The sequence below is a fragment of the Emydura macquarii genome, unplaced genomic scaffold (genome assembly GCF_026122565.2).
Source record: "Emydura macquarii macquarii isolate MOO-44397 ecotype Brisbane River unplaced genomic scaffold, CSIRO-AGI_Emac_v2 contig_554, whole genome shotgun sequence".
In the NCBI taxonomy this organism is placed as follows: domain Eukaryota; kingdom Metazoa; phylum Chordata; order Testudines; family Chelidae; genus Emydura; species Emydura macquarii.
Window position 1 is genome coordinate 14362604 of NW_027130691.1, and position 19752 is coordinate 14382355.

Consider the following 19752-nt stretch of genomic DNA (forward strand, 5'->3'; position numbering starts at 1 on the left):
TAGATAATCTATGCAAGAAATCTCAGCACGTACCCTAAAATGCAGTTGGTATGAAATCTGCCCTTGCTCAGGGAGTTACCATTTTAAGTCATTGGATTTAAATGGCTTCTTAGGCCTGTGTTGACCCTCTGTACAAGGGTAAATTTGACTCAAACAGGGAACATAATCAAAGTTAAAGATTGTTGTATTCTAACAGGAAAGCCACGGTGAATTAAGAGGCTACACTACTATGAAAGGGTGCCTGGCCATATATAGAATGAGAACAAAACTGGAGTCAGAATATTCTCTTTTTGGCTGTTTAAGGCTTTGATTTCACTTTGGGGAGTGTGTTTTTTTATGTAGTACGTGCAATCAAACTAAAAAACATCCAGTTCCAGTGTTTTCCTACAGAGCAGGGTGTAAGTTTAGTATGCTGTGCTGATCTGCTGCTATGGGCTCTAGATATTGTACACGTCAAATCTTCTCCTGCTGCAATGAGGTGCCTGCTGTTACAGACCAGAGTCTACTTTTAAAAAAACAAAAACAAAAAAAATCCCACTGCTCTCTCATTGCTGATAAACCCTTGCATTTTGCTAAGAGAAGTGCTTTTTTGACAGACTGGTGGAAGACCAAGGGTCTCTCTCTCACTCTCCTTCCCCTCTCCCTTTACCCCCAATTTCCTTAGGGAGCATGAAAAAGATCAGCAAGACTGCTGCTGTTCAGCAATAGGAGAGCAGAATGGCGAACAGAGCCACCTTTTACAGAAGCAGGACATTACTGTTACCAACTTCTTGACCTTTTATTGCAACTCCTGCTATGTGATGTTTTTCTTAAAGCCCCAGCTGCTGGAGATACATGAGAATCTTTGCTTTCACTGAAGAGTTGCAAACCCTCATGGTTGCAGAGAAAGGTCTGGAAGTGTGACTTGAGTGCAGCCTAAAACGTTAAAATCGAGAAGGCAAGAGTCGAACTTATTTTTAAGAATCTTTTATTTGAGGGTTGTTGTTTTTTTAAACACTTGGGGTTGGCAATATTGATGTTGGCAGATTCATCTTCTGTTCCCCATGAAAGGAGGGCCAGACATCTCAATGCACCACATGCGGGGAGGGGACGGGCAGAAAAGAACTGTTGCTACATATTCAGCCTGCAGGGAAACAATGGCTTTATCTGTGTGTTAAGAGTGGGATTTGAACCCACACCTCTATCCAGAGATTAGGAACAAAGCCTTGAGTCTGGTGCCTTAGACCAGTGGTTCTCAAAGTGGGGGGCATGGGATGGAGCATTGGGGGTGGGGGGGGCAGAGCAGGGGACAGAGCCAGTGCAGCTCCACGCTCCCCAGAGACGGAAGCAGCCACCGCCACCCACCTCCTGCAGCAGCAGCGGCGGGCCACTGCCGGGCACACTCCCCAGGCAGCTGCTGCCCCTACGCTGCTGCCACACAGCCCGCTTCCCACGCTGTAGGCCCTGTTTTTTTTCCCTGAAAGGCACGGGTTCAGGGGAAGGGAGGGGCATGATTATTAGGGCCTATAGCACCAGAAGTGCTCCCTAACAATCACATCCCCCCTTCCCCCAAACCCTCTTTCATGAAAAAACAGGGCCTACAGCACTGGAAGCGCACCCCTGTTTTTTTCTGAAAGGGCCTCCCCCTTTCAGAAGGGGGGGGCATGATTTGGAGGAAGGGGGGCGGGATTATTAGACAAAAGTCCATGGGGGATGGGGTGGGAGGGGTGTCTATTTAAAGAGTTTGAGAACCACTGCCTTAGACCACTTGGCCATTTTAGAGCTTGTAAAACAGTTTGTGTGCAACCTCTTCATCATGCAGGAAGTGAACAATTGGAAGCCACAACCAGCAGTTAGAATGTACTCTATTTACCTATGCAGTCCAACTGGCAAACGTTGTGCTACACGTCAGTATTATTGGGCTCTGAGTAGCTAAACAACAGATTATACTTTTATCAAATATTGAGGCTCAGTACACCGCTGACAGCAAACTACCATTAACCACTGAGACCTACCATTTGGGAGTGTCTTAGTGCAATTGCAAAACAGTTTTAGAGAAAAACAAACATGCAAAATGAGCTCTCTCGTAACTGAAATTAAGAGTTCGGTTTTATATATAAAATGAAAATAATCCCATACAACTTTCTTAATTGAATTTGCTGTAAAAAGGAGGGTTTTTTTCAAAACCAGGCTTGCCTTTGTCAGCCAGCAGACTGGGTCGATGGGGAAGTAGTAATAAGTCAGACTCCTCATTTTAAACATCACATTGTTTGAACAAAAGCTTTTTTTCCCCCCTTTCTTTTTTTAATTCAAATGATGCTTCTTTAACCAAGTGTCAAAATTTTCCCTATTCTCAATGCACTTCAACTGTTCTCATATAGATATTACAGGGATTATTCGACAAGGACTTGAAGAGTAATGTAAATGCCAATTTAATTTTAAAAACCCACAGGAGACTAAGTTTTTTACTGGCTTAATTTACAGAGGAACATATATATTTAAGCAATCAAATTTGTTTTGTTAGGCTCTATATTAAAAAAGTCATTTATTCAAAACTGACTATTTTAGTCCTGGGGGAATTTATAGTGTGATCCTTTGGAAAAAGCAAAATACAAAAAGTTGCTCTGCGAGTTTTATTTATTGAGCACGCAAGTCCACATAGTTTTCACTCCGACATCCAGACTTGTCAAAAATACCTTATTGCTCTGAGAATGCCCGACAACCCCATAGAGTCAGTTTTACAGAATCTCTTATTTCTAATATTCCTGTCTCCATGGGTTATTCCAGAACTTTCATATTGTCCCTCACACACCAGGTGAAAAGGGTAAAATATTTTGCAATGATGTGACTTCATACAATAAAATATTAAAGGTCTGGTAAAATAGTGAGTAATGAGCTTCTATATAAAACAGCTTTTTTCATACTAATGTACAGGGACTTAGCCTTAGAACTCCTGAGAAGCTCTCCCCGTATCTCCAGTATGATGCAGGCTGTTAGGAAGCCTCAGAACACCAAAGAGAGTCTCTCTCAAATATTTAATAATGGTTTCACATTTGAAATCTAAAAATTAAGTATTTAGCTATTATTGAAAGTAACCAATACCTAAATATGAGGTAATACAAGTTTTATTTGATTTCTGCAGCCACTACATATGAAGTGATAACATTTCCAATCATATCTATAGAAGATGTATACATTAAGGTCCAGCTATGCCCAACAATAATTGTGACCTTAGTATAGGCATATTTTATTTGCAGTAATAGGAGAGCAGAGAAATCTGTGGCTAAAGAAATATTCCATCTGGACATTATATTGCAAACTGAATATTTATGTAACATGCATGATGCTGTTGTCTAGTCATCTGAGTCTATTTTTATTAACACTAAACCCATTGCTAAATAGGTAGCCTAGATTCAGTTAAAAGGAAATCTGTACTGTGTCTGAGAAACTATTAATATTCTATTGCTATTTGGATTGTAAGTTTTTTTTGGCAGAGGAAGAGAAAATGCCAATGTATCTTTATCCCTCATTATATTTTCTCTATTTACCTAATGGGTTTTTTCTTAGTGTAATTTAAGATACCTATCAAGACTGTATTAACTCCAATTGTCTAAGCTTAGATCAATTTAATCTGGCATTGCTTGATGGGTGGAAAAAAAAAACCAAAAATCATAAAACAAACAGCAAAATGTGTGTCATTGCTCCTGTGTATCACAGCTACTTCAGGCCCCACTCTCTCGTTCAGCTTTGCTTCATTAGCAGCTCATGCTGGCAGGTGGTCAGCTACTAGTACACTAGTTCTATAACACCACAGCCACAGCAAGTTTCCTTCTCCCTATCCTAAGCACGTATCTACTGGCTTAAAGGACAGTAAATCCATGTTTAGCTCCAAAATCCTTGCAGTGATGTAATGCTACCATTCAACTTGTAAGGCCTTGTTTACATGAGAAAATGTTCAGTATAATCTAATGTGTGAATTTAAACAGATATATAGGACAGGTATAACATTATGTGGACACACTTTTTTGTTATGTTACTTGGAAAGGGTATAAGATACAAGAGTGTCTTTTCAGTGTAATAGTGTTCATATGAGGACATAACAGTAAAACTACCAACTGTCCCATGCAGACAGCAGTTTTAAGATGATGAAGGAAGAGGTAGAGTAATTCAGAATTGCAAGGTCCGCCTAATTACAATTTTAAAGAATTATTTATATTTTGAATGAGCAACCCTTGTTGTTTACATTATCCCGAGACCAATGGAGTTTGTTCCCAGACTGTCTGAACATTTTCATGGAGATTGTTTCTATTTATAAAGGGAGTATGCACAGCAGAGTTTTCGAACGTGATAGTAGTTAAACAAGCATCCCATAAAAGACCCTAACCAAAAAAATTGCTTTGGTATAACCAAGTACAAAGACTGGAGGCTTACACTCATCTAGTTCAGACAGCACTTTGTTTTATTCTCTCTATTTCTGTTTTATTCTATTTCTATATATGATTCAAAATTCCTAAGCTCTGTTCATTACAAAAATAAAAGGAACTTGCTACTGACCTAAATCTCACATGCTGGTCAACCACAGCTGCAGCCAACATGCAGGAATAACTTTCCTAAGATTAGCTATTTCAATTTTTCAAACTAGATCCATGATTAGCATTCCAATACCACAGTTAGGGCTGCATCAAAAATAGCTACAGAGAGGAGATTACTGTATAGTCTCTTCTCAGTCCACATGCATGTGTTAGTGGTAGAGAAGAGAAAAACCAACACTTTTAAAAGAAGAGGGCACACACGAAGTAGTCTTGTCAAGTAACTAGGTGTCTACAAATGATGGAAAACCTAATTTGAGGAATTAGGAAGATAAGTTTCTATCCCCATTTTCCCCTCTTAAAGGGTGTGTGTACACCTGGACACTCAGGAAAAAATAATATGAATTAACTAAAGATGTGAATTGAACATGGACACGCTTATTCAGAATTAAAGTCCACTTTAATTCTGAAATGTAGCTTATTTCCAAATGTTTAATTCTGAATAGGAGCATCCAAACAGGGGGTTGATGAGTTTTATATAGTTTAAAGGTGAATTCGGATTAGTATTCATGAGCGTTCCCATGTCTTCACAGGAAATTCACAGGGAAGTTAGTGTGAAATATCTAGGATGTATATTTAAAGCATAATAGCTATTCCACACTAACTCCTGGGTAGATATTCTTATTCCACCATGCCTTTTTGAAGTTTAGGTTAGTAGCTATTCCATATTAGCTAGTCCTGTTTTTTTTCCCCTCCCATGTAGACAAGCCTCTACTGTTATATTCTGGACAAGTCACCTTTGCGCCTCAATCTCACCCCCTGTAAAATGGGGATAATACTGTTTACACAGTTTATGGCTGAAAAATATCATTAAGTGTTGTCTGTTTGTTACGACCAATGGTAGGGCGACCAGGTAGCAAATGTGAAAAATTGGGACAGGGGTGAGGGATAACAGGAGCCAATATAAGAAAAAGCCCTGAATAGCAGGACTGTCCCTATAAAATCAGGACATCTGGTCACCCTAATCAATGGGGAATTTAAACATGTGCACTGCAGACTGATGACTTCAACAGTGATTAAAACTGTTACCTTTAGAAGCCCTAATTTTTTTGTCCATTTCCCACAATCCACAAAAGTATATAAACGCTGATCATAAACATTGCTTATTATTGCACATGAATGAATTTCTACTCCTAAAAGAGAAAGTCAAGCACAGAACCCAAGCATAATTTTTTCAGGCCCAGTACAAGCAACTTGTAACACTGGCCCCCTCCCGTGTTACAAATCTCCAAGATTTGCAAATCTCACAAGGTCTGGACAATAGATACATAGATGCAGAGAAATAAGTTTCCATAAATATCCTCAGGCATGATTTACAATTTAGCCTCAATTTTTTCCTCATGATAATGGGGGGGGGGGGTGCAGCCTGGGCCAGGCCCCAGTAAAGGGTACCTTCCCCCCCCCCATGTGGGGCCCTCATGAAGCATGCTAGATCTTCTTCCACATGAGGAAGAGCCACAGAATCTATGAGAACTGACTAGAACACCAAGTTATATTCTATTATGAATCACCTTTCACACTTTAAGTAAATGGAGTTCAACATTGAGATTACTTGGATTTCTCGCTCACATGACAAGTGCTGGCTGGTCTCATTTTATAGAACCTATAAACCCACAATAAAACTACCACTATTTTGTCTTTTTAAAAGGGCACTTCTTTGGCTTGATAAAAATAAACATTTTTCAGAGATATTGGCAAGCCAGAAAATTGACACCTTGATTATTTCCCTCTGAAAGACCTCACCTTTTCCAGTAGGAAAGACAGATGGAATGACTGTGGAAGTCACAAAAAAAGAACCACAAACCTGCCACTCAAGAGGCTTTCAGAAGATAGATATAAACAATGGAAAGCTCTTAGAACCCATCTGCAGAAATACGTGACTGTCCTCAGTATTATCTAGTCATTATGCCCAAGTATGCTGTAGAATTCATTTCAAGTTCAACTTCATATTAAGCAAGAACCCTTCTGGGTCTGAGATTTGTTTTAATTTTTAAATATAGTGCTCGTTGCACCATTTTAACTGAAAGGTGTTATTTTAATATACCGGCTTAGTTAATCTGGTGCAGCTTTAGCTGTGGATACGCAAATTGATTTAAGCCCGGCTAACGATGGTTTAGCTTGTATCACTAAATTCACAGTTACAAGCTGAACTGATATAGCCACTTTCAACCCAATATAAGAGCTAGTCTACACTTAAAACCTGCAGCGGCACATGCCGCTGTAAGAGGACTTGGGTAGCCAAGTTATGTTGACAGGAAAGAGCTCTCCTGATGATATAAAAAAAACCCACCTAAACGAGTGGCAGTAGCTACATCAGCGGGAGAGCGTCTCTGCCAACAGAGCGCTGTCCACACAAGCGCTTATGCCAGCAAAACTTACGTGGCTCAGAGGGGTGGGTTTTTTTCACACCCCCTGAGCAACAGAAGTTTTGCTGGCATAAGTGCTAGTGTAAACAAGGCCTAAGTGTCCACGCAGTGGTTTGCACCAGTTTAACTAAAGGTGTGATATCATACAAAATTCATTTAAACTAGTGCAACTTGGTGAGTAGATAAATCCATTATACAGGTTTGAGGCTGCTTTCATCTAGTTTTGAATGATACGGAACACTTTTACAAATGGACTTTGATACCGACTGATTTCAAATCTCTCTCTCCAGGCTTGCAAGGTGAGCACGTACTGCTCTGGTAAATGTTACAGGGCCCTCTCTCAGTACCTGATCTGCAGAGGATAAGTATTATGCACTCATACCCACAGCTGGAGAATCTGACTCTTTAGCTCAAGCAGTATAGACTCATGCTTTTAGCTCTGGTGTAAAAATTAGGCCAAAGTAGACCTTTACACCTAGCTCAGACCCAAGCCCACCCAACCTGAGAGGGCCTAGTCGTTTTCTGATCTGACCTCCCCTCCCCACCCCCAAACCAGTGCTAGTGCCACCAATGCCTCCTGTCAGGGGATAGCGGTTCTCCTCCTGCTGTGGCAAGGCAAGGCATCAGGTGAGTCCCCTGCTCCTGCTGTCCTCTGCACACTGCAAAGTGAGAGGTGCTAAGACTCCTCAGTGCACTCACTCCACAGCACAGCGCGGTGACAGCAGCTGGCAGAAGCAAGGCACACAGCCACCACCGTGCCAAACCCATGGGCAGGAGGAGATGAGTCGACCCAAGAAGGTCCATTTGTTTTTTTTCCACCCGACCTGACCTGGACCCAACATCTGTAGTCTAACCACATTGTGTGTGGTTCAGGTTGCAGGCTCTACTCGGGAGGACCTGGTTCAATCTTGGACGCGCCTGACATGACGACATCCATTGAACAGGTAGTGAGAGTTCAGGGAACTTATTCCAGAAGAGCTAAGAAATTTCATACTTTACTTTTTAAAGTCTTCAGTTAATTAAGGCAGATTTTCCAGATACTCGTGTTTCAAAATAAGCAGGAAGAACCCTGAAGGTGAAAGCTTGCAGGAGGGAGTCCTGTCAAACCAGGTTAAAGGGACACTGTCAACTTGACTTTTGAAACTAATTTAAATAGAATAATGACACCCTGGTATCCTCTAAACAGTACCAGAATTTAAACAAAAAAAAAAAAAAATGAAAAACCAATTAATGGGTTTCTTCTGCTTCCCAGTGATGTATAAGATGATGACCCAGAAACCTTAAGAGCAGCACGCAACCCTTTTTCTCTGCTGTGTGCCCGCTTCCTCTTCACTTTCAGCTGTTACTAGTAAACACCACTTGCAGGGCCTCGAGACCAACATGCACTGAGCCAAGAGGTGCAACTAATCAAGCAAACAGCTGATCATAAACAAAAGCAAACTGAAAAGGAAAACAAGTTTCCCACCTCTTTAATTTCTTCCATTTCTAGCAATTTTATGTTACTTGCGACTACACTTGCTACATCAAACTGAACTGATTTTCAAGTGACAGTTAACCTAGTAACCTTAGGTGTAACAACATTGATAGCATCCTCTTAAGAGAGTCTAACCAGCATAAGTACATCACTGTAGTTATGTTGGCACAACCCCATAGCGTAGACATAGCCTATGCAAACAAAAGGGCTTTTTCCATCAGTGCAGGAAAACCACCTCCCTGAATGACAGGAGACATGTTGAGGGCAGCATTCTTTCTTCGACATAGCCACATCTATATCGGGGATTAGGCTGGCATAGCTACGTATTGGTCAGGGGTGTGGTTTTTTCCACACCCCTAACTAATGTAGCTTTCTATATATGGAACAATGTCACCCTTTCATCAGTTGTTATCCTTGAGAAACACTTTGTTTCAGGGAAAAAAGGATATTTTGGCTGTGAGTCATAATTTGAAGTCAGTGTTGTAAATTAAAACAACTGGGAGGAAATATTGGCGACCCTTTCCAAAGTGTACAAAATTATCTAGCAAGATTTATGATCTTCTGAATGACACAATGGCACAAATAAAACTAGACGTTAGCTCCAGGTCCTGATGCACCCCAAGTGGTAGTTAGTGTGTTAACGGATCAAGGTAAACTCTAGACTCCCCCTTGAGCAGCCAGCATGTTAAAATTGCAACTACCTTGTCTATACTCAAGACTAACACATGTTAGCTAACTTGTGGTAAACCCTGCTAACATGGCTTTCCTAGTGTAGATATGGCCTGAATCCAGCTCTAAAGCCAGTAAGCTAAGCAGTTAAATATTTAAACTAACTTTATTCCAGTCAGCATCCTTAATGCTTTCTTAAGAAGGTGCAGAGAATAGTGTGCTTGAGACTAATGATTGATGAGCTCTGTTTGGGCTCAGTTTTGAAGCTACAAAGCTAATAGCTACCTTGCTCGTAGCAAAAGCAATTTTTCTAGAGTGGAAAAAACCCCCAAAACATTTAGAACTTGGACTTTTAATCCCACCCTCGTATTTCTGTCAAAACAGCATTCTTCCATTTTTTTTAACCACTGTATTGCAGAATTGTTTACATTTCACTATTCATGGAGTGCTAACCAGGTAGGAGGCACCATATGTACTTGTAAAGGACACATTCTCTTGGTCTCAAGGAATTCACAATCCAGTGCAGACAAGGCAAAACAGTTCTGAGGTGAATACACTGGGTGCCAGGATTCCCCCCCCCCCCCAAGAAATCATATGGTATGAGGTGGGGAGGGAATTTGTTCATCGTCAAGCATCTTACAGTGGTTCCCAACATTTTTGAGTGAAAGCCCCACTAGTTAACACTAGGTAAAACATGCCCCCACAACCCCGACTCGCCCCCTCACGAGCCCCAAACAAAAACTAAATTACATAAATAATAATAAATGACTTTTACCTCAGTAAGAAGCTAAACCAACCCTGGGTGGCACCGCCTCCTTCTGTCCCTCATGGACCGAGAGTAATGGAGGCGGGCCCTGGAGGGTTTGCTGGGGCTGCTTCAGGCCCCCACAGGGCTGCTCGGCCCATGTGGGGCTGGGGGGGCAGGAGGGGTGGGGGAGCTGCTCCTCCACTCAGGCCGGAGTGGAGCTCGGGGCTGCTGCTCCCTTGGGGAGGCTGCTTCTTCGCTCCAGCCAGTGCAGAGCATGGGGGAGGGGTGGGAGGCTGCTCCTCTGCTCTAGCTGGTGCAGAGCTGGTGGCTGCTGCACCCAGCGTGGAGCTTGGGGGGCTAAATGACCTCAATATTACTGAAGCCTCAGGGACCCCCTGTGATTTTGGCACCCCCCCACCAGGCATCCTGCCCCCCAGGCTGGGAACCATTGCTCTAGATATTGTCAGAGCTAAGTGAAATTTTTCCGTTAAAAAATATCTTAAACCATTTTTTTCAGACAAGTGAAAATCTGTGGAAGACTTGGAAAAAAGGGGAAAACACAATTTTGAACATTTGCCGCTGGGAAAGGGAGGAAAACCAAATGAATTCTTCCCAGAAGATTTTTTTGAAAACAATTGAAGGTTTCTGCAAAAAGCAATTTTTGACCAGACAAGCTCTATCAGACCAGTGGGAGAAGTGAATTTAATAAGAGGACCTTTCAACTGAGAACATTAAGCCATTGATTAGTTTAAATACCCTTGGCTGCTCTTAGAGGCAGGGAACTCCACATTTTCCCTCCATTTTTAACTCAGATGGTCACTATTTTCTTTCCACTCCTACTGTGATCCAATCTTCAATTTCTTTCTCCTTGCACACCTATCTATTAGTCTTCAAGTCTATTTCCTATGGGATAGTCACTAAAAACAAAAATAAACACCCCGCGTCACAGATTGCAACCCCAGAATATCTGTGGCATACACCTCTGATTAAATTCCATTTACTTCCTCTCTTTAAAAACCAAGCTGAAGTCTTGTCTTTGGCATTTATTGAATGAGTTTCCACTTTCTGAATTTTCTCTTTACTAACAGTTCTCCAATTTCATTCACCTTGTTTAAACAGCAATATACAAGTTTTATTGTAGAAAGGACTTTTTGCTGCCTCCCACAATCTAAGTGCTACCATTTCTGCAATGTCTTTCTATTAAGATTCATGTTCCTGCCATGATTTGAAAGTGTTTGAGTCACAGAATGTCCCTAGAATCAGCATTCCATTTCAGTAAGTGGTACCACAAGAAATTTCAGGAGCTTATTATTCAGTGTGAGGACTCAAAGCTTTTTTTCTTAGTGCAGAGAAGTTAACATGTATCACCACACTTTTTCGCTGCACTTCTAGCATATTGTGCTACCTGCTATTCTGGAGATGACAGCTATCAGATTAAAATCCACAAATTCAAATCATTCAGTACTAAAAACTGCAAAAAGTGGCAAAAATATCTTCCTCTTTCCATTCTGTTCACTACAGAAACACTTCATTATATGCAGTTATGCATTTACAGCACATACACTTTTAGTACAGTACAAAGCTCTTAATTGTACAACTGCAATTATGCAACTTAAAATAAATAATGGGGTGAGAGTTCATGGCAGAAGTCTGGTTCTTTGGATGAACATTCCAATGTTTACATCACAGTAATCTGTAGTCAGAGGCATATAACCCCCATTCTCCATTAACAATAAAGTTAAGATAACAAATGTTGTATTCTGTAGCCAAAAATTACAGCTATTTGAAGAGAGCAAGTTTAAGAAAGAGGTAACAAAATTTCTGCTATAAGTGAATGGTCACTCTAGATTCTTGGAATTCTAAACATAGAAACAATTCTCCCTTCATTACCCTGTTGAAATTATTTTTTTAAATGATGGGAAAGATGGTTAGCGTACAAAGTTACTTAATACATTTTTGAATAAATGTTAGCTTTAATTACAGTGTAGCAGTCTTTTAGGGGACTGAATTAGACCAGCTCTTGAATGGCTCTCATTTATTACTGAAGCAATATACTTAGAGGAATTAAGGGCACAGAAATGCAATATTCAGTCAAATTCCTTGATTGCTAACCAATTTAACTCTCCAGGAGAGAGGATAAACAGATTCCCACATGTTTAGGTGAAAAAGATGAAGCCGTGAAAAAAATCCATAATGGAATTTGCCTGAATTGAAGCATAAATCTACTATTGATTAGTAGCACCATGGAATAAAGCTAATGCCAATGTCTATGGAGTATGTATTTCAAATGGTCTTTAATTGCTACCAATCTATAGTTTAGTAAAATTTTCAGACAGAAGCTAAAAATAAAAGTCAATTACTAAAAATCTTAGACTGGTCTTCATTTTTAAATTTTAAAGAGCTCTTCATGTAGAGGAAAAAACATTTACTGATGAACCTTCAAGCACTTACACATCTGAGTGGTCCCATTCACAGCACTTTTCACACAAGTTACTCACAAGTATTTGCAGGGTCCTGAGAGAAAAATATTTTCTGCATAGTAATTCAGTAAGTGTCTTGGATGTGATAGTCAGATTTATCTGCACCTATCTGCATTATTAGATTCTGAACAGAAAGAAGCTTAAGAGCCTGATTAGAGTGTCCTACTGACTTATCGCTAATGTGGTGTAGTACACAAGAACATTAGCTATCAATTGGTCAGTCTTGCCAGGGCAAGTTCATGTCAGAGGAATATCTGCCTTAAGAATTGAAAGTTATAAATGAGGAAACAGTGAAGTGTGGATAAATCTTAAAACTGGACCCTTCCATCTGATAGCGCATTCATGTTACCATTGTCATAAATCAAATCAGATCAGATCCAGCTAAGGTTCAGCCATCCAAGACCAGCTCCTCTAGGTGTAAATCAGAGTTCCACTCAAGTCAATAGAGAAGATCTGGTCCACAATCCCTACCTTGCAGAGATGCTGCCAAAAAAAATCGAGAAAACAAGTCACTAATGTGAGGTGTGTTGCTGGAGAAGCCAAACACTGAAGTTACTTACACTTATCCAATGCAAGTCATCTTATTTGAATTCCAAGTAATATTTATTGAAAAGTGAGTGGAAAACAATCATTATAACAGATCTGTTTATGCAAGTGTTGTCTAGCAAGGACAAATCTAAGGCTCTGTCCATTCATACCCACTTGCTCCCCCTATGATAACCAAGACCTCACTACAGCAGGGAAAGGTGTGTCTAGGACTAAAACTATCCTCAGAGAAAGGCAAGTGTGCTGGAAGCCTGCTAACAACTGACAATTACATGGTTATATTTTTTTAAGTTGTTGCTGGCCAGGTTCAAGCTGCAGTATAGTGACAGCCTAAAAATCATTCATCTGAATTGAATTGTTCAATAATAGCAGAAATAACCAGCTTTATATGTGTATAATAGATTAAAGGTGACTTAAAAACAACTCATTCTCTCATAAAAGAATAAGGATACTTGCTCTTAGCACAGACAGATGCTACAATAAGACTATGTATTAAATACAATATAGTAAGCTTGATTGACTAAGAAAGTCTTCTCCATGCACAGTTCATGGAACTACATTCAAAGTCTCTTATTCAAGCAAATAAATACTCATACTTCCAAAGTGATAGTCATTTTCCTTTGTATAAGTCAGTTGCTTACAATACAGTGAAACAAAATGGTGCACCAAAAGATCATTTAAGTTGCAAGCGTATTTCATGCAAAAGTCACAGTAAGCTTTGCTCCCCCAAATCCTCAATAATTAAAACTGGACATCACAGAGATCATTATTTTGTAAGGCTCAAGGTCATAGATCTATGAAGACTTCTTAAAAGCCACGTATCAGTCTGGAATATCTGAACCAAATCCATCACATAAACCAACTTTGTCTCATGTCTGTGTGTATACCAACTATAATTAGATACTCAAATGATGAATGACAGGCCTGTAAAACTAGTAGCAATTCTTAGACTGCCAGTCATAAGGAAGTATCATCCAGGAAGTACCATATTAGAGCTGGCAATTTCTTCTAATCAAAAGCAGTAATAAAAAGAACATTATGGTCAAAGACATTTGTGCCAATGTCAGAAGCTCCTTCTATAAACACAATACAGCCAACATTTTAATCTTAATTTAGGATTTCAGAATAAGATACCTCTAAAAATCTAAATTGCTGGTACAGTATTGAGAATCCTATTACAGTCAGTCCAAACCAGACAGACAAGCACATGCTTCCACTGTTAAATGTTAATTTTGCCGCTGACAACTTTCCGGGGCTCATTTTAAAATTCCACCATGACAAAACAGGACAGATGCAAACAAATTTCCAAAATAAAGCAAGGAAGTCTGAATCTTTTAGTTAATATGCAAGTAGAAAGCTTTTCATCTCTAGAAAAGCTAGAATATTCAGCAAAGCACATTTCAATCAGCTACCAGAAATCCACAGACAGTTTGGAACACACACACTTGGATTAAACTATTGACACCTCTTCTTCAAAATACAAGAACAAGACCTTTGCAAGCAAACTGCTGTATTTCATGCAAAAAGGGGATAACACTCTCTAGAACTCAAGTTTACCTAAAGAGAAGGGAAACAGAGCTAAAGCACCACACGACTCACATATCAATAGGACAACTGGAGAGCTGCAAACCAGTGTCTTCAGAGCCAGAGTATAATTTTGGATCCAATGGGGGGAGGGGAGAAGAAATGAGCAAAAATCAAGGTTTGCTGGGGGGAGGGGGAAGGAAGGGGACAGGAGGAGAGCAGAAACAACCAAACCATAACCTAAGTCTGCACATTAGACCCTGAAGCTTCAGGGACAGTTATGTAAAAAGAGGCACCGATAATTACCAGCGTCTCGGAAGGATCCCCCTCTACTTAAAACCAAACCCACGAGAGACTCGATACAAAAGGCTACTTCTGTCTCTCCAACGTGCACAGACTTCGGCCAAAGGTAATGCGACCCGATTTCATTCCTAAGGGCACCAAAGCTTTTCCCATCTGCAGAGCTATTTCTCTCTCGCACGCGCACGCACACACACACACACACACACACCCCGACAACCTTTTGCACATAAGGAGGAAGAGGGTGGTAATGAAATTGGCGCCTTTGGTGTGCAGAGAAAGGCGTCAGCTGGCCCAGACTGACAGGGGGTTGGTTATTCGCCAGGAGACGGTGGGTCTCGCAGTCGGACACGTTGCTATGCTTGGGAGAGAGAATAAACCTCTGCAGACTGAAGCCAGGGGAGGGATAGGAAAAGGCATGGAGCGAGCAGGGCCTGGAGGAGCTGTCAAGCCACGAACCCTCCTTCCTTAGCAACCCAGCCAGTGCAAGCCCAGCCTCAGCCAAGCTGCCCCCCAGCCAGGCCCCTCGGAGCCCCCCCACTCCAACCCGAGAGAGAAGCCAGCTTTACTTACGTGAAAACAAAAAATAAAGTAGTCGAACCCACTAATAAGGCAGCTGCTGTGGAGACAGGGATGTATTTCGTAGGTTTAAACCTCTTTCCAGTGCTGCTGAGCATCCTGTGGCTTACACATCACTGGGTATTCCAGTCCAAGAGGCACCAGGGAGGGAGGGAGGGAGGGAGAGAGATGCGAGGACCCTCCAATGCAGAGGCAAGGCGGGGAGAGAGGGAAAGAAGGAACCAGACAGAAAGAAAGGGAGTGAGAAAGAGGGATTGAGAACAGCTGACCGCCAGCACAGGAAATCCCACCCACACAGGCCAGCCCACTCAGCTGATGTCAATGAGCCCCTTAAGGTAGAACTGCTCCGAGACAGAGAGCACACGACTAAAGATACCAGAGCATGGCCACTTAGCGGACAAACACGTACAATCAAAACGGTAGTGCAAAGAAAGGCAACAGACGCACAAGCTTTCTGAGTTGCACCATAGAAGCTACAGCCACGCCACAAACATGCCGTGGACTAATACAAACAGGCATGTTCAGAGATCGACACACCATATACGCAAATTCCTACCACCCTCACCCCCCCAGGGAAAAGTCCTGTCGAACTGATAATTTTCTAGACTTTTTTTTTTTTTTTTTTTAAACCATCCTTTAGATTTCAGAAGAGATCTATAGGAACAAATAGCCTTTTTTGAACCAATATGGAAAGGATGGATCTAATTCTCTATTTCTAGAGAACTCTATTGGTTTAAATTGTAGGGGACTTTTTCCATAAGGATATTCAAAAGTTGAAGTTATTCAATTATGCTGCACAACACACTACAGACCTTCACATCAATCAATACTATTGCCTCAGTACTGCAGGTTTATGGACAAGGATCTGCAAGAGCAACATAGAACACAGCAGGGCTCTGTATAGAGGAGTCCTTGTATGCCAGACCCCTTGCAGGATTAGGGCTTGTAATAAAGAACACCAGCACCATAAACCCAAATTTGATTCACTATTAAACTGGGAATCATGATGGTTAGTATTTAAGCAACTGCTGGGTTCCTCTAAGTGTTTGAGAGTTCTTAAAGTTTAATTAATTTTTGCATGAATGATTTAATTCATCCAAAATGGTGGTGTTCACTTGTCTGTTGGTTTAAAGGTTTCATCCAATTCAGTCAGGAGGCAGAAATAATGTGATTTAAGGTGACAGAGCAGAAAGTTTGCCAAACAGTTCTATGCAGAGAATGTTGCTGTGAGCAGCTCCCACTGGTTCATATTAAAAGGGCTCAAGCACCCTTACTGGTTACAGTTAGGGTGACCAGATGTCCCAATTTTATAGGGACAGTCCCAATATTTAGAGCTTTTTCTTATACAGTGTCTATTACTCCACCACCCACATTTCTCACACTTGTTTTCTGGTCACCCTAGTTACAGTGGAGACAGTATCACATGGGAATAGAGGTGGTCTGTTAGACAGGTTCAAGACCATTTAGGATTTTATAAATCAAAAACAATATCTAAAGCCTTTACAGTGGATATGTGCCCCTTATTACAGCCAACCCAGTATAGACCACAATGTATACTGGTAGAACTTAACCTTGCTTCAACCAGGAGTAAACTACACCACTGGCATGTAATAGCTTTCCTTGTCTACATTAGAGGTTAGCACCAGTGCAGCTACACTGGTGACTAGAAGTAAACATCCCAATTTTGGTCAGGTAGTATTAATGTTGCCCATTGGAAGAGGCCAAATACATATCTGATTTACCAGTAAATTCAAGAGCAGATTTCCAGAGTTGTTTGTTTTAAAAAGCTTACCCTTGATTGCAAATAAGATGCAACTGCTTAAAAGTAATTCAGTCAATTCACCTGCCCTCCCAGCACACAAAGTGAAGCTCTTCCTTGAGTATAAGTTTCTCCTGAACTCTCATTTGGCTGAATTAGTAACACTTCCTCTTTTTAGAGAATGTAATGATCAGAAGAATCCCTTTAGTGGGACCTATACTACCCATCACATCACTGTAGCATTTCAAATTTACCACCCTCCCACTTCAGAAGTAGACTGGTTTGGTCAGATATGATTGAGATGTAGCTGCATATGCAAAGCAGACTACACACCTTTCCCGTGTCATTTTAATTGGGTAGAGGGAAGTTTTTAAACAATGCCTCTCTCTGCAGCACTCAAAGCCCATAGCAGCCTGAAGAATAAGAGAAGGAATTAAACCCAGAAGTCCTACATGGCAGCATACAGCACTACCATCCAGAGCCTCTAAATTCTACTTTGGTAGTTATAATTCAATAATTTCTAGTGTACAACTATGAAATCTCAGAATATAAGATAGTAACTTTCTTAGAACATAATTTGATTCTACACCCCTTTTTATTCTAAAGGAATCCAAAAAGAGTTTTAAGAAAAAAGCCTGTTTTTCAAGGTTAAATAACAACTTACCCACTGGATTCTGTTGTTAATAAAGGACGAAGTGGTGAAGAGGGTAGCAAGAGTATTCCTTAATCTTCTAAAGCAGTGGTTCTGAACCTTTCCATACTATAATCCTTTCAGAAATCTGATTTGTCTCGCAACCCCCCCAAGTTTTACCTCATGTAAAAACTACTTGCTTACAAAAATCAGACAAATACAAAAGTGGCACAGTACACTATTGCTGAAAGATTGCTTACTTTCTCATTTTTACCATTATAAAATAGATCAATTGGAATATAAATAGTGTACTTACATTTCAGTGTATAGTATATAGATCAGTATAAACAAGTCATTGTCTGTATGAAATAGTTTGTACTGACTTCACTCTTGCTTTTTACATAGCCTGTTGTAAAACTAGGCAAATATTTAGATATGTTGATGTACACCCGGAAGACCTCTGCATATCCCCAGAGGACGTGTACCCCTGGTTGAGAACCACTGTTCTAAAAAAGTGCTCTGAAGCCTTTAAATTTCCACCTGGACAGCTACTACCAGTAAAATGCAATGGCCATTTTCTAAGTGGCTGCTGGAAAGTTCTAAAGTAGGCAAATTTAAACAAACTAAGAAAGAGTTGTGGAAAGGGGGGAATAACACGACCCACTACATCGCTTTGAAAATAGCATTTGTATTTAAACTGTTTGCTTTAAAAATACAACAGTCCTGCACTGGACTCTTGTTTCAATCTAAACTCTCATATCTGATCAGCATTGGGAGTAGAGTTCTGAACATTTCCCAGTGACATCCCAAACTCAGAAAATTAATTACATTTATATTGCACACAGGATACATCACCCTTACCATGCAGGAGTTGACATTTGGGAAAGCATCTGCTTTACATAAGACAGCAACTTTCATTAATGTGGCACAATGACAAGACAATTTTTTAGGAAAGAGCTGGGTGGTGCAATGTTTAAGCATCCAGTATTTCATATAATCAAGTAGCTTGTTTTTAAGCAATTTTGTATTGTTTACTTCTTTATAAAGCTCAGTATTAGCAATTTTCTAATATGTATTTGCTTTATCTAAGGTATGCACAGACAGCTTAGAGCATAAGATTTACTGAATAAGTGTCTTGTACAGGAATTCACACCCATTCATGCAGACTAAGTTTGACCTTAAATTATTTTTAAGGCATTTTAAGCAGATCTTTCACACTTCAGGCCTTGGTAATTCATATAGAGAGTTCAGTTGCTTCTAAGTTGGATACAAGGTTAGTCCCACACTTTAATTCTCTCCATTCTCCTAAACAATTGATTACTAGATCCCAACAAGAAAAATGTCATCATTCTGCTCCTATCAAAAACATAACTTCTGCAAATTGGGCAAGCAAAAATTCTGTAAGTCACACATTTAAGCATGTACTGCCCTGAATGTAGTTTTTTAATCCATTATTTTTAAAAAATCTCCCAATATATTACATATTCTCATATAAAATATTTAAAAACTTGGAGGCAAGCTGGGGTTGAAAAGAGTAAATAGCTGGTTACAAAATAGAATTCTGTGAATTTTCTCACCAGGATTGAAAGTGTAAGTGTAATAGAGGTAACTACTGAATTATCTCAACTGAACTATCAAAAAGCATTTCCTTGGCAAATTTGTGTTACTCTCATTCCTATACCTGCAGTTTCATAACTGACAATTTGATGTGACAATTCAACTAGATACCTCTACAGCTGCAGAATGAGTTACTATTCCAGTTTATATTACTGCACTAATATCATATGTAGTTTCAGTCCTCTAATGCAGGTTCCTTAACAAAAAAACAAAAACAAATCTCAAGGATCTTCCCTTTCATCAAGAGAAAATGTTTCCCTTATTGAGCATGGGGGATATTTTCAGATTGGCAAGGGGGGAAAAGTTTGATTCTGTCATTCTGAGTGTCCTTCCTTCACTAAACATTCTGCAAAAGCAGAACTGTTCACATAAATGTTACATATGCGCCATTGATGTCCAACACACACCTAGTTAATAAATCAAAACAAATCCCTAAATAGAACCTGAAACTACTACCAGTGAGCTATAGTGTCATAAAAGGGCAGAGAGAA

General features: G+C 40.2%; 1 protein-coding gene across 3 annotated transcripts in view; it reads right to left on the bottom strand.

Moving 5' to 3' along the window:
* Positions 1–15391, bottom strand: part of ZDHHC8 (zinc finger DHHC-type palmitoyltransferase 8) — a 210097-nt gene extending 194706 nt beyond the window's left edge. For all 3 annotated transcript variants that reach the window (XR_010918246.1, XM_067539823.1, XM_067539820.1), the window contains exon 1: positions 15249–15391. Coding sequence is in view for 2 of the 3 variants with exons in the window: in XM_067539823.1 (XP_067395924.1) it covers positions 15249–15352 (104 nt within the window). In the remaining variant the exon portion in view is untranslated. The remainder of the gene's footprint in view (positions 1–15248) is intronic.
* Positions 15392–19752: the final 4361 nt, after the last annotated feature.